Raw genomic sequence first — 15,048 nt, 5'->3', positions numbered from 1 at the left:
TGTGTTACCCAAAAGCAAAAAAAAAAAAAAAAAACACACAAAAAAAAAACCAAAACAGACCTGTACTTGTTTTCGACTCTTGCTACCACAAAAATAAATTAAAAGCATAAAGTCATGGATTAAGTGAAGCTACTGTCATGCAACGCTTACTTCAACACTACATTTATTCTGCATATCACTTTAAAGTAAGGAGGTAAATCATGACTGATAAAACAAAATAAAATGCTTTTCTTTGGCTTTGCTGTCTTTGCAGCTGAATCTATAGCTCAATTTAAACTGAAACATTCAAGAAGTCTGCAAATTAACCAATGCAAGGAGGAAGAGCTGTGAGAATCTAACATCAGTAGGCCCTATGCAGTGCTGTAAGTACAGAAAGGAACAACACAAGTGGAAACACACGGGAGCCACTGTCCTACATACGTTAGACCCACGCAGCCGCTCGCTCGACTCCCACAGCCGTGGGAAAAACCGGCATAAAAGGGCAAAACTTGTGGGTGAAATAGTATAATTTAACAGAACAGACAAAGGGAAGAAGAAAGAAAAACAGTAACACCGACAAAGGAATATAAGAACACGATTACAATACCGCCGCGCAGCGCACCGACCAGATCCGCACCACCACACCCCACCCCCGAGTGGCGACTGACTCCCCCGCTCCGGCTAGCTTCTCTTATAGCGGGGCATGGGTCACGTGGGATGGAATACTTGCATCCCCTGCCGGCTCCTTGGGGAAATTAACCCCATCCTTGCCGGAACCAGGACAGTTATTTACACTAACACTTTCCCAAGTAGTCACATTAGTTTTTAAAATAAAAATTGTAAAGCCTTGCAGTAACATACATAAGGCACTTGTGTTGACTGCATGTATTTGCATTGGTAAAACTTCGATAACAGCCAAATTTTTAGTAAACTTATTAAACACTTTTTTTTTTCTCCTAATAAGAATGCAAATATTTTGGACTTGGCAAAGAAACCTATCAAATGAATTAGTGATGATTCTCAAGTGTTGCTAAGTAGCTGTGATTGAACAGCCAGCTCCACATGATTTAATATCATTCTAAAAGGGAAAGGCTCTAGGCACTACTAGAGAAATACAGTAACAACCCTCTGCTTAGTCCTTCATAAGCAGCAAACATCCATAGCAACAAGTCACAGCCCATGGGTGCCTCCATCACAGGAAGGAGTCTCTGATGACAATCACACTCCTTTCCCTTTTAATTCGTTAAGGCTAAACTGGGTTCTGATGCCTCCCCTAGTGGACCTTGCTGCTCCTCACCTGTTCTCAGGGCATTATATCTGACTCGCCATTTCAGATCTGCAAGTGGAAAAGAAACCTCACTTCTGTTGCTAGAAATCACAAGTTTACAGCCTTCCTCATCTTGATAATTTCTGTTCACCAAAGCTTTGAATGCAATCTCTCACTCACTCTCCTCTCCATTACAGGGCTAGGGATCTTGAGTCTGCAGTGTCTCTGCAAAGATCCTGCTGACCTGTTTGCCTTGCCTGAAGGCATACAAATCTCACCTCTTCCCACAGCTCCTTCACCTGATAACTCCATGTCCAGGACACACTCCCCCTGGGGAACTCCACTGTGTCCAGCCCCAGGAAGAGGCACCTGCCACTCGGGGCTTGGACAGCAGCGTACTGTCTCTCTCTTGATTTCCCTCTGTGCTGAAACCTCTAATATGCTAAAGGTACTTGTTCCAGGCAGGGTCACACACCATGCCTCATGGTATGTCGTGGTTTAACCCCAGTCAGCAGCTAGAACCATGCAGCCACTCGTTCACTCCCCCCCAGTTCAGATGGAGGAGAGAATCAGAAGAGCAAAAGTGAGAAAAAACTCGTGGGTTGACATAAATACAGATTAATAGGTAGAGCTAAAGCTGCACACACAAGCAAAGCAAAGCAAGGAATTCATTCACTACTTCCCATGGGCAGGCAGGTGTTCAGCCAACTCCAGGAAAGCAGGGCTCCATCACGCACAACAGTTACTTGGGAAGACAAACACCATCAGTCTGACCATCCCCCGCCTTCCTTCCTCTTCCCCCAGCTTTATATACTGAACATGGCGTCTTATGGCATGGAATATCCCTTTGGTCAGTTGGGGTCAGGTGTCACAGCCATGTGCCCCCCCGGCCAACTTCTTGTGGTCCCCCAGCCTGCTCGCTGGCACAGTGGTGTGAGGAGAAGACGACCTTTATAAGCTTTATAAGACTTACAAGCATGGGAAGCTTTATGGGTTAAAACAGTAAGAAATCAGAAAATAATACAGATTAATCATTACAAAAGGCTTCCTCAACTACTAACATGTGAAAGTTAATATGAAGCCAACTGTATTTTCATCTGGCTAGTTAAGCAACACTTTCTACATGAGCATTAGTTGCACTTTCCACAGGTATTTTATTTGATTTGGAAAACAAAATGAAAGAACAGGACTGTGAAACATTCATTTAAAAAATTATCTTAAAAAGAACTTGTTAATGTGATGCTTTCCAGAAAGGAGGACAGTAAAATTCAGTCTGTCAGCTCATAGTAACAAGTGCAGTTTTGTTTTTTTGACTCTGGAAATGGGGGGTAAATACGTTACAAGGGCCTGGATGATGTTCTAATTTCATAAACAGGAAGACTAAATTATTCCTAGCTTCAAATTAAAGTTTGAAGCCCATATAAAGGAATGTTCGTTTACAGTTATACAGAATAAATGTATATTGACTTTGTTTTCAGGAGAAGGTAATAAAGTAATTCTCTCTGTGATCCCAGTTCTTAGTCACAAGGAAGAAAGTTTTAATTTTTGATACTCATGAGTCGGTCCTTGTTTCATCAAAGGAAAATAATGTCAACAAAATATTCTCAATAAGACTGACTAGACAAGAAAACAAAAAGAGAAAATAAATTAACATTTCTTTAGATTATTTTTTTTTTAAGTTCATCCTGAGGAGACTACTTCACCAATAAATTTTTAAGGCAATATAGGGCTTAAGAATAAAAAAAAATAATCAGAAAACAATTATTTTTTACTGCTATTGTCTCCATTGTTTTCTTAAAAAGGAAGAAAACTAGAATTAAATGCTGAAAGTTTTGTTGAAAGATATTACTACTGAACATTAGGTAGATTCTTGGGAACTCTTATATTTCATCTTTACCAAGATACTTGCTACATTAAAAAAACCATAGTATGCTCAAGTCTCTAAAAGTATCATTCACTATATCATTACCAGCATTCAGTGAAGACAAGGGTTTGTTTTTTTCTGGTTTTGGAAGATGAAAGATGACATATACAAAAAAACCTCACTTTATAAACCACTTTGAAATTTGAATGTTATATGCTGTTCTTCCCTCCAAAACACACCTATAACATGTTCTGTTTTTCTAAATGATTCATTCCATGCCAGAGAGAGTAACCGCTGCTTTGTTCTTCAGACATTTTGAACCATTAACAGACAAGGACTTAAGAACATTAACTTAAAAATTACATACTTTGATGCTGCATTGACTTTATTTCTGGTTCTAAATCCCAACTGCAATTAAATTTAAGAAATATCAAGAGAACTTATATTTTCTTGAGGATTTCTACATTCCTGAGTCAGCCTGTTTACTCTTTCTTCTTCCTTGGTCTGAAGCTGTACTAGAGGCTGCCACATAATTGGTATTTTGACAACCAAGTTGTTCTTCCACTGTATAAAATACCTTGAATTACAAATTTGTCCCAAAGTGAAATATCTATGTTTTTAAAAGCGTAATATGTTGCCCATGTTCCTAAAAAAAATTACATTATTCACTCTTGTATAAACTACCAGAAATATTGCTATAAGTTTATACAGTGTAATGGCTATTTCATAGCAAAAGTCCTAGGTCCTAATGTAACAACAGTGAAGTGTTGAATAAGAAAACAGTAAAACTTTCAATACATAAATGATCACTAAGCTATTGTACCTCAAGGATAGGGCTCCAGTTGAGAACTGATGAGCTCATGAATACCATCCCATTCCTTGAAACTGTTGCTGGAGAAGCATTATCAATATTATGAGGTTCAAAGACTATCTTGCAATTTGGTGCCATAGGTATCCGGTCTCCATTTGCTAGTGTTAGAGTTTTGTTATCATCCAGGACAGAATTAAGGTTCTCAATCCAAATAGCATCAACCGGACCATCAAGAACTATCCAGATGTGATCACCTATAACCCAAAATAGCAGAAAAAAATGCCTATGGAGGAAGTTTTAGTTTCTTTCAAGGACCAGTTTCTTCTCGCTGCAAATGAATTTTGAACTAATTCTGAATTAATGCACACAGCTAGAATCTCAGCTTTTAATACAAATTACCATTTCCATCACTCATTTTCAATTAAGTACTTCATTTTGTCACCTATTGATAATAATTATCCATTGCTCAGTATATAAAGTGTCACCAGCATAAGTCATCAGTTTGTATAGATCTGTTTAAAAACCACCATTCGTTTGTTTCCAGAGAGTTTGTGTAAATGCCATAAGATTAAATGAAAGGAACACTTGAAAAATCACTCTCTCAAATAGTACGCTCACTTTCATAAGTAAAAGAGGTCCATTAGGGGAAGATTCTTGTTGTTTGTTCTCCTGCTTGTAAACTTGATCCAGCTCCCTCTAAAGTTTTTCCAGCTCTTTCCATTTAGTAACAGAAATCTATCTTAAAGCCTGTCTCTGTTTCCTAGGAGGGTCTGGGTCTATCCTGTTCACCTCACTTGGGTACTGAGCAACAGGACCCGTTGAAAAGGAATCCCTCCTGGACTGCTGGTTCCCTGTCCCTTAGAGAGTAGCCGGCCCTCCTGTGTGTTGGTAGATAGCCCTTTAGTCAGAGATGGTACCGCTCTCATCTGCCTTCAGAGTGAGTCCTTACTATCCAGGCCTAGGTGGCTTGGTGCGTTGCCAGGTATGAACGAAGGTGGTTCTGGATGAGAAACTTTCTCACCTCTAAGGCAAATAGTTTTACGTTTAGATGCTTTTTATAGCTACAGTGCAGGCATCTCAGGCATGAGATGCTCTGGAGTTCACTTCACAAAGGGACATTACAGAAATGTTGCAAACAGCGAATATGAGGAACTCATAAGAGTGTGCTAATTTGTATTTCGTGTTGAGGGGTAAAACAGAAAAATCAACACTTAATGCTATGCCACATTCTCAAGCACGCCACATTTCTAGATTTGAAAAAAAAAAAAAACCAATTAAATCAACAAGTATTTTCTATTTTAAAAGCATCTGTATCCTTAAAGACTAAGAATTTTTGCATGAAAATTAACAGTACAAGAAAAACGTTAAGATTTTTTTTTCCTTTAGTCCTTAAGGCCTAATGATAAGTTCACATACTAGCATTCAGACAAAGCAAGGAAGAATTCATCTAGCATCAAACCATCAAGGCCTCTCCTTTAGTTAATATAGCATTCTAAGAATATAAGACAGCATTATTTTAGGCAGAAATTGGTTGCCTAAAGAGAATTATCTAGTGCCATTTGAGATGGACTATGGTACGTGCAGGGCTAGTGCATATGATACAAATGAGATTCACACCCTTCTAACATGGCAGCTGGAGACCAGGTAGAAATCCTGACAGCACCAAAATTTTTTATCATATACCAGTGTTGGGTGAGCTGACTCTTACTTTCCGCTTTTCTTCTGTACAAAGGCCAATAATTGAAAGAGAGGACTCAGCAAATTCAGTGAAACAGTATTTGCCACAATACACAGTTTGAACACAATGCATTTAGAACAGAGACCATACAATAGACAGAAGTTCTTGTAGCAATATCCCAAAGCGTCCATGTAAGTAACAAAAAAAGAAACAACAACAGGAAAAAAAAAGTCCGCCAATGTACTTTTTAGAGAGATCCCCTGCAAATTCTTTTGTTTTGGAGGGAATTTTTTTTTTTTATTATACCTTTCTTGGCTCTTAAAGTTTTTCTCCAGAGTGTTGAAAATATTCCATCTGTCCAATCATTCGTTGCCACATCGAGACGACCAAACATTTGCGCTGCAGTTATAGCTTTAGGATTCATTCTCATTTCACGATGTGGCTGTCCACAATCTATGAAAGGTAGATAATCAGTTAGTTTTGGTATTTCTTTTCAACAGCCAGACAATTTTGACAAATCAAAAATTTAGACAAGCTAAAGCCCAGATAGAACTAAATCTGGCCAGGGACATTAAGACAAACAAAAAATCCTTCTTTAAGTATATCAGCAAGAAAAGAAAGATTAGGGAAAATGTGGTCCCTCTCTGGAAGGAAACGCAACAAGTGGTTACCCGGGACAGAGACAGAGCTGAGGTACTCAATGACTTTTTTGCCTCAGTCTTCACTGGCAAGGACCACAGCCGCAGTGCCCATGACACAGAATGCAAAGATGAGGATTGGGAAAATGAAGAACCACCCACTGTAGGTGAAGATCAAGTACGAGACCACCTGAGGAATCTGAAGGTGCACAAGTCCATGGGACCTGATGAGATACATCCGCAGGTCCTGAGGGAGCTGGCAGATGAGGTCGCTAAGCCACTAGCCATCATATTTGAGAAGTCATGGCAGTCTGGCGAGGTTCCTGCTGACTGGAAAAGGGGAAACATAACCCCTATTTTCAAAAAAGGGAAACAAGGAAGACCCAGGGAACTGCAGGCCAGTCAGTCTCACCTCTGTGCCTGGCAAGATCATGGAGCAGATCCTCCTGGAAACTCTGCTGAGGCATATAGAAAACAAGGAGGTGATTGGTGACAGCCAGCATGGCTTCACCAAGGGCAAGTCATGCCTGACAAATTTGGTGGCCTTCTACGAAGGGGTTACAGCAGCAGTGGACAAGGGAAGACCAACTGATGTCATCTACCTGGACTTGTGCAAAGCATTTGACACTGTCCCACACGATATCCTGGTCTCAAATTGAAGAGACATGGATTCAAAAAACAGACCACTCGGTGGATACAGAACTCACTGGATGGTCGCACTCAAAGAGTTGTGGTCAACAGCTCGATGTCCAAGTGGAGAGCAGTGAGGAGTGGTCTTCCTCAGGGGTCAGTACTGGGGCCTGTACTGTTCAACAACTTTGTCGGTGACATGGACAGTGGGGTCAAGTGCACCCTCGGCAAGTTTGCTGATGATACCCAGCTGTTTGGAGAGGTAGACATGCTGGAGGGGAGCAATGCCATCCAGAGGGACCTGGACAGGCTGGAGAGGTGGGCCCAAGCCAATCTCAGGCAGTTCAACAAGGCCAAGAGCAAGGTCTTACATGTGGGTCGGGGCAATCCCAAGCACAAATACAGGCTTGGCGGGGAATGGCTGGAGAGCAGCCCTGAGGGGAAGGACCTGGGGGTGCTGGTTGACAAGAAGCTCAACATGAGCCAGCAGTGTGCGATCGCAGCCCAGAAGGCCAACCGTATCCTGGGCTGCATCAAAAGAAGTGTGGCCAGCAGGACAAAGGAGGGGATTCTGCCCCTCTACTCCACTCTTGTGAGACTCCACCTGGAGTCCTGCATCCAGCTGTGGAGTCCCCAGCATAAGAAGGACACGGACCTGCTGGAGCGTGTCCAGAGGAGAGTCACGAGGATGACCCGAGGGCTAGAGCACCTCCCCTATGAGGAGAGGCTGAAAGAGTTGGGGCTATTCAGCCTGGAGAAGAGAAGGCTCCGGGGAGATCTTATTGCAGCCTTCCAGTCCCTAAAGGGGGCCTACAGGAGAGCTGGGGAAGGACTTTTTACTAGGACATGTAGCGATAGGACGAGGGGGAATGGCTTTAAACTGGAAGAGGGCAGGTTTAGATTAAACATTAGGAAGAAATTTTTCACTTTGAGGGTGGTAAGGCACTGGAACAGGTTGCCCAGAGAGGTTGTTGAGGCCCCATCCCTGAAGGTGTTCAAGGCCAGGCTGTACGTGGCCTTGGGCAACCTGGTCTAGTGGGAGGTGTCCCTGCCTATGGCAGGGGGGTTGGAACTCAATGATCTTCAAGGTCCTTTCCAACCTAAACCATTCTATGACTCTATGAAATCCAAAATGATTATGCCCAAATGTATGGTTTAATATGCATGCGCCATTTTAAGAAGTTGTGTATATACTTGAAAAACTTATCTCTTGCTATATATTAATATTTGTTAATTGGAGCCATTAAAATTTAATTTAGAACAAAGTTCTGAAACTTTTGAAAGTACAATTCACATTTCATATTGTCGTGGCTTGGGCCAGATTGGTCACTTAGGCAGAATGGCAGATGGTCTCACCTACCCCTCTTCTAAGAGAGGCAGATGAGAGAGGGAGAGAGACTTATGAATTTAGAAGGAACTAAACTACTTTAATGAAATATTCATAATAAAATAAAAAGGAAATAATGCAACTTATACAAAACCCAATCAAGCTTCCAGAATGACAATCACGTCACCAGCTGGCTCTGGGGAAGTCCCAGACTGGACTCAGTGACGAATGGGAACTGGATTCCAGATCTAGTTTCAGGATTGGGATCAAAAGCAGATGAACAGACAGAGTCCTCCTCAGACGTCAGCCATTGAAGAAAAAGAGGGCTGACCCTGTGATCCCTCAGCTTTTACACTGAGCATGAGGCAGATGGGATGGAATACCCTGTTGGTCAGTTTTGGGTCACCTGTCCTGTCCGCTCCTCCCCACAGGTGGGATCCCACTATGCTTTTCCACTTCCGACCCTCCAATGGGGCAAATAACAAAGTTATCTGCCCTTGGCTGTTATAGCAATGAGTATAAGAAAGAGCCTCTCTTCATACCATTCCTTGGCATCAACTATAAACATAGGTCTTATCATTCAGAGTGAACAGTTTCTGCACAACACGCTGTTAATTTCAGTAGTTAGAAGAGGCTTAGCTAAATAGTGAAGTTACTGAACAGAAAATTCGTTGTTTTACCTCAAACCAGGACACACAGATTCATTTAGAACAGAAGAGCCGCAAGACAAAATTTATTTAAGGTTTAGTTTAATATTTTGAAAGCTTATCAAAGAATAGAGCCTTAAAGCCTTTGGTTTGGATGCACTTTTTAAAACCCAATGACTAAATACTAGACAGATGCTCTGCATGATTGATTGTTTTTTGGTTTTCACCATTGTCCACTTGTATACACCTTGGAACAGGCCAAGTATATGATATTGGCATATCCCTGTGAAGTCTTTTAGGCAGTTATATTCTATCTAGCCATACCATGATCTTATAACCTTTATATTTTCCTCATTAACAACAGTTTAAAAACTCCTATGCCAGACATCTTTAGAAAAGCCAATATTAATATTTAATTAGGAGCCAATAATAAGATGTTGAAAGAAAGAGCTAAAAAGACGGTTTATCTTAAAATCTTAATTATAATCAGAGTTTGCTAACATGTAAGATAGAAGCCTGGCAAATAGTGTTTATGCCAGAAGGTCAGCTTGAAAAAAGTATTGCAGTGGCTTGATCTTGGTAATTAGTTCACATCTCAGTGCTACAGAAACATAGGAAAATAGTGTAATGCAACTATCTGTTCTTTCTGGGCTTTTTTCCTAAATAGAACAGTCATTTACACTGCAATGCAGAGCTTACAATGTTTCTTAAGCACACAAATGTATTGCATGGATGAGAGACTGGTTGAACCATTTTTCACAGAAACTATCCATTTCTGGAAAACTGTATTGCCTTTTGAAGCCTGTGAAATGGGGTAACACAAGCTTACCTCAAAAGAGATGGTTTTTTCTCCCGCAGCTGTGAGCTTTTAGTTTAATAAGATCAAACAGAAGTTCTTCCACTAATACTTTTATTTAGAAATACAGAGGACAAAAACACACTCCTCAAGCATCCAGCCAGGACACAAAATGAATACCCTTGAAGCATGTCACTGCCTAAACCAGGAACTATCTCCTAGCAGCAACAAATGATAGAAGTAGTTATCTTATACTGCAGATAAAGACCATGTCTTGTTAATTATGTTCAAAAAAGGACTAAATACTTATGATTAGGGGAAGCTGTGGACAAAGCTGTTTGAAGGTAAAGGTGCCCAGGATAGCTGGTCAGCATTCAGGGACTGCTTCTACCAAGCTCAAGATCAGAGCATCCCGACACGTAGGAAGTCAAGGAAGGGAGCCAGGAGACCTGTGTGGCTAAACAGGGAACTGCTTGGCAAGCTCAAGTGGAAGAAGAGAGTTTATAGATCATGGAAGGAGGGGCTGACCACTTGGGAGGAGTACAGGGCTGCTGTCAGGGGATGTAGAGAGGCAACTAGGAAAGCTAAGGCCTCCTTGGAGTTAAACCTGGCAAGAGGGGTCAAAGACAACAGGAAGAGCTTTTTCAAATACATGGCAGATAAAACTAACACCAGAGGCAATGTAGGCCCACTACTGAATGGGGTGGGTGCCCTGGTGACAGAAGATACAGAGAAGGCAGAACTATTGAATGCCTTCTTTGTCTCTGTCTACTCTGTCGGGGGCTGTCCTGAGGAGTCCTGTTCTGCTGAGACCCCAGATGAAGTCAAGTCAATGGATGGGTTTGCCTTAGTTGATGAGGACTGGGTCAGAGACCAGTTAAGCAACCTGGACATCCATAAATCCATGGGTCCGGATGGGATGCACCCGCGGGTGCTGAAGGAGCTGTCTGAAGTCATTGCTGGACCACTCTCCACCATCTTTACCAAGTCTTGGGAAACGGGCGAGGTGCCTGAGGACTGGAGGAAAGCAAATGTCACTCCAGTCTTCAAAAAGGGCAAGAAGGAGGACCTGGGTAACTATAGACCGGTCAGCCTCACCTCCATCCCTGGGAAACTGATGGAGCAGCTTATCCTTGGTGCCCTCTCAAGGCATATCAAGGATAAGAGGGTTATTAGGGGCAGTCAGCATGGCTTTTCCAAGGGGAAGTCATGCTTGACCAACCTCATAGCCTTTTATGAGGAAATAACGAGGTGGATGGATGATGGCAGAGCGGTGGATGTGGTCTACCTTGACTTCAGTAAAGCATTTGACACGGTCTCCCACAGCATCCTCATGGCTAAACTGAGGAAGTGTGGACTGGATGACCGGATAATTAGGTGGACTGCGAACTGGCTGAAGGAGAGAAGCCAGAGAGTCGTAGTCAATGGGGCAGAGTCCAGTTGGAGGCCGGTAACCAGCGGAGTGCCTCAAGGGTCGGTACTGGGGCCCATATTATTCAATATATTCATTAATGATTTAGATGAGGGAATTGAGTGTACTATCAGCAAGTTTGCTGATGACACTAAGCTAGGAGGAGTGGCTGACACGCCAGAGGGCTGTGCTGCCATCCAGAGAGACTTGGACAGGCTGGAGATTTGGGCAGGGAATAACTTCATGAAATACAACAAGGGAAAGTGTAGGGTCCTACATCTGGGCAGAAACAACCCCAGGTTCCAGTATAGGATGGGGAGCTACCTGTTAGAGAGCAGTGTAGAGGAAAGGGACCTGGGGGTCCTGGTGGACAGCAGGATGACCATGAGCCAGCACTGTGCCCTTGTGGCCAAGAAGGCCAATGGCATCCTGGGCTGTATTAGAAGGGGGGTGATTAGCAGATCGAGAGAGGTCCTCCTTCCCCTCTACTCTGCCCTGGTGAGACCGCATCTGGAATATTGTGTCCAGTTCTGGGCCCCTCAGTTCAAGAAGGACAGAGAGCTGCTGGAGAGAGTCCAGCGTAGGGCAACTAAGATGATTAAGGGAGTGGAGCATCTCCCTTATGAGGAAAGACTGAGGGAGCTGGGTCTCTTTAGTTTGGAGAAGAGGAGACTGAGGGGTGATCTTATTAGCGTTTATAAATATATAAAGGGGGAATGTCATGAGGATGGAGCCAGGCTCTTCTCAGTGGCGACCAGTGATAGGACAAGGGGTAATGGATTCAAGCTGGAACACAAGAGGTTCCACTTAAATTTGAGAAGAAACTTCTTCTCAGTGAGGGTGACAGAGCACTGGAACAGGCTGCCCAGGGAGGTTGTGGAGTCTCCTTCTCTGGAGACATTCAAAACTCGCCTGGACACCTTCCTGTGCAACCTCGTCTAGGTGTTCCTGCTCCGACAGGGGGATTGGACTAGATGATCTTTTGAGGTCCCTTCCAATCCCTAGCATACTGTGATACTGTGATACTGTGAAGGTTTCAGCATTACCTCAGCCAGACCTGGGAGACGTTTTAACCACTTGTCCAAGCTGTCTACCCAGACAGTACTCCTCCTTCTCAACGTTTCTAGAATAAGAACTTCTAAGTATCATAATATGGAGAACAGGATATGTATTATATTCTATGGCTTTGAACAACAGACAGTTTTGAGCTTTTAAAACATACTCCTACAATAATTAGTATTACAATACACAAACTGATTCTTCCAGTAATTTATTCTCACAGTGAAGTAATTGAGGCTTTCTATGAAGAAGCAGTGTGCTTTAAAGTTTACAACATAGCAGTTTACAATATAAATACTCACATACCTGTCATGGCCTTCATCAAAGTGTGGATACAAACAGTTTTTCCTGCACCACTAGGCCCTAGCGTCATCAGTCCGTGCCTTACTCTTTGGGTTTCAAAAAGTTGGATAACCTTCAGTTTCCAAGGAGGATGACAAACAAGTCCAGCTTCCTCCACCTGTGGATAGTGACAGAAAACCAAATTACTAGTATTTTAGTTAACTATTTTGATGATTTAAAAAAAAAAAATATCTATCTTTGGCAGAAGACTACGCTCTTTGCCAAGTTTTTGTGTATATTAAAAACTGTTTGCAAAAAGAGTGGATATTTGGTATTCAAATATGTATTCAGAAAAACAAGTGTTTCACTTTCCTCTCCAGTTACCTTTTGATGATGATGATGACTTGTGTTTCTATATGCTTACAAATAGCCAAAATTTTTTCTGTAAAACATTTTGTTAAATATTTCTAAGTGTACAGACAGCCCTTTGAGTAACTTCTTAATATCATCCTTCTAAGAAAAGACATGATATTTTACAATCAAGTATTATATGGTTGTTTACTACTTTTTACCAGTTCCAAGATTAAAGACGTTATCTCACTATAATGGTACGCTCTTCCCTGTGAAAGTGACTCAGCTGGAAGTGATCAAGAAAGTTTTTAACCAGTAGAGAAAAGCTAGAACTATTTCCTAAGGATTCATAGCACGATCTCTGTTATTGACTGTCAAAAAAATTTCTAAAAACTCAAGACCATGTTATAAAAGTGAAGCTCTCAAAATAACAATTATATTTTAATTCAAGTATAATTTCTGTTTTTAAATTATGTTCCACAAAAAATCTCAGAAAATACTATTAGTAAAAAGAGGACTAACTTTTTACTGACAAGATAAAACTCAGCTTTTACAATTACTGTCATGTAGTCAGTCAGAACCATGGAACTGGCACCACTACCAGCTATGTTACTCGCATATCGAAGCTCACATCAGTTCAACTTATTTATCTCTCTCTGCAAGGAAGCCAAGAACAGAAGGTAGCGCAAGATGAATTCATCAACAGCAACCATGAAGTATATGCTGCCACCAACTCCTCATCACCATGAAGAACACCACTGCTGAAGCAATGGAGTTTGCAAAGTACAACAAAGACATCAGATGCACTATTTTCATGGATAAATGATAAAATTCTGTTATCATTTACATCTTAACAGTTCTCGCAGTTGACACCAAATGAGTCAAGCTGCCTTTCTTTCCAGTATGGAATATAGCCTTCTGACCGATTTCCAGAGTCCGCATATATACAGTAATATATCCAAAATCTAATGATACACTGACAGAACATATCTGAACTGATTTCACATGAAATAAGATGGTCATGTTAGCTATTCCTTCACCCTAATCCAATGCCATCAGTGGACACTTATCTTTTCTTAATAATTTCTAATACTCATGGATTCTGTAATAATCTTGCAGACTAGATATTTTCCTTATCAGAAAAGAAGTATGTTCACAAGCAGACTCGACGTGTTCTCACCAGATCCTCTGTTAACAGTTGTATATATGTACTGGATCTGGCTGGGATGGAGTTAATTTTCTTCATAGTAGCCCATATGGTGCTGTGTTTTAGATTTGTGATCAAAATACTGTTAACAACACACCGGTGTTTTGGCTATTGCTGAACTGTGCTTGAACCGCGTCAAGGCCGCCTCTGTTTCTCTCACTGTCCCATCAGCCAGCAGGCTGCATGTGGCCAGGAGGCTGGGAGGCAACACAGCTGGGACAGCTGACTCTGACTGACTAAACGGATACTCCATACCACATAACATCATGATCAGCAATAAAAGCAGGGGGAAGTTTCTCCAAAGTAGCCATTGCTCGGAGACTGGCTGGGGATCAGTCTGCTGGCGGTGAACGATTGCTTTTGCATCACTTGTTTCTTTTTCTTTTTTTTCCTTCATTTATTAAACTGTCTCAATCTAGACCAATGAGGTTTTTTTCCTCTCATTCCCTTCCAAATGTCTCCCTTAACCCACTGGGGGAAAGTGAGCAAGTAACTGGGTGTTGGCATAGCTGTCAGCTGGGGTCAACCTGCCACAACATATAAACATTTTAATTTAAATAATGACTACATCTTCACTATGATATTTTCCCAACAACTCCTGCCTGAACTCGATTCTGTCAAAAACTAGCTGTTTTCATTATACTGAGCCATTATAGCTCGAAACCCAGCAAAGAGCTCCATTCAATAAAACTTTGACTCATTTCCGAGACAAACGGGACAGCTTACCATTTCTGGTTTCTCCAGATTTTAAGTCTTAGCAATATGAGAAAAATATGCCAAAACAAGCTAACAGAATTTCCAAACACTGTCATAGCACCATGAGACCCCTTGGTCCGAACTTTTGATAAATTTTGTTTCACATAAGATAATCACAGTGCCTAAAGCTCTTCAAAGTTTCCAACACTGCTTCAGTATGGACTGACATTACACTCTACTTACAAGTAAGTGATAATGGTTTGTTGTTAAAAGAGTTGACACTTTCTATATCTGGTTTCACAGATCACCAACAATACAGCTATGAAGACCATGTTATTAAGACCTTTTTTTCATTTATTAGGAAATGACAATTTAAAGCATGAGATTCAAGTTATCCATAGTTTC

General features: G+C 41.5%; 1 protein-coding gene across 1 annotated transcript in view; it reads right to left on the bottom strand.

The window, feature by feature from the left end:
* DNAH5 (dynein axonemal heavy chain 5) overlaps positions 1-15,048 on the bottom strand; it is a gene marked incomplete at both ends in the record, with an annotated part of 140,940 nt that overhangs the window by 63,896 nt on the left and 61,996 nt on the right. Inside the window, 3 exons of the mRNA XM_082499404.1 lie at positions 3,934-4,175; positions 5,906-6,052; positions 12,414-12,567. Coding sequence (XP_082355530.1) covers positions 3,934-4,175; positions 5,906-6,052; positions 12,414-12,567 — 543 coding nt within the window. The remainder of the gene's footprint in view (positions 1-3,933; positions 4,176-5,905; positions 6,053-12,413; positions 12,568-15,048) is intronic.

The sequence above is a fragment of the Vanellus vanellus genome (genome assembly GCF_965231255.1).
Source record: "Vanellus vanellus genome assembly, chromosome: 2".
NCBI classification, from domain to species: Eukaryota; Metazoa; Chordata; class Aves; order Charadriiformes; family Charadriidae; genus Vanellus; species Vanellus vanellus.
This window is presented reverse-complemented; position numbering and strand designations above follow the sequence as displayed.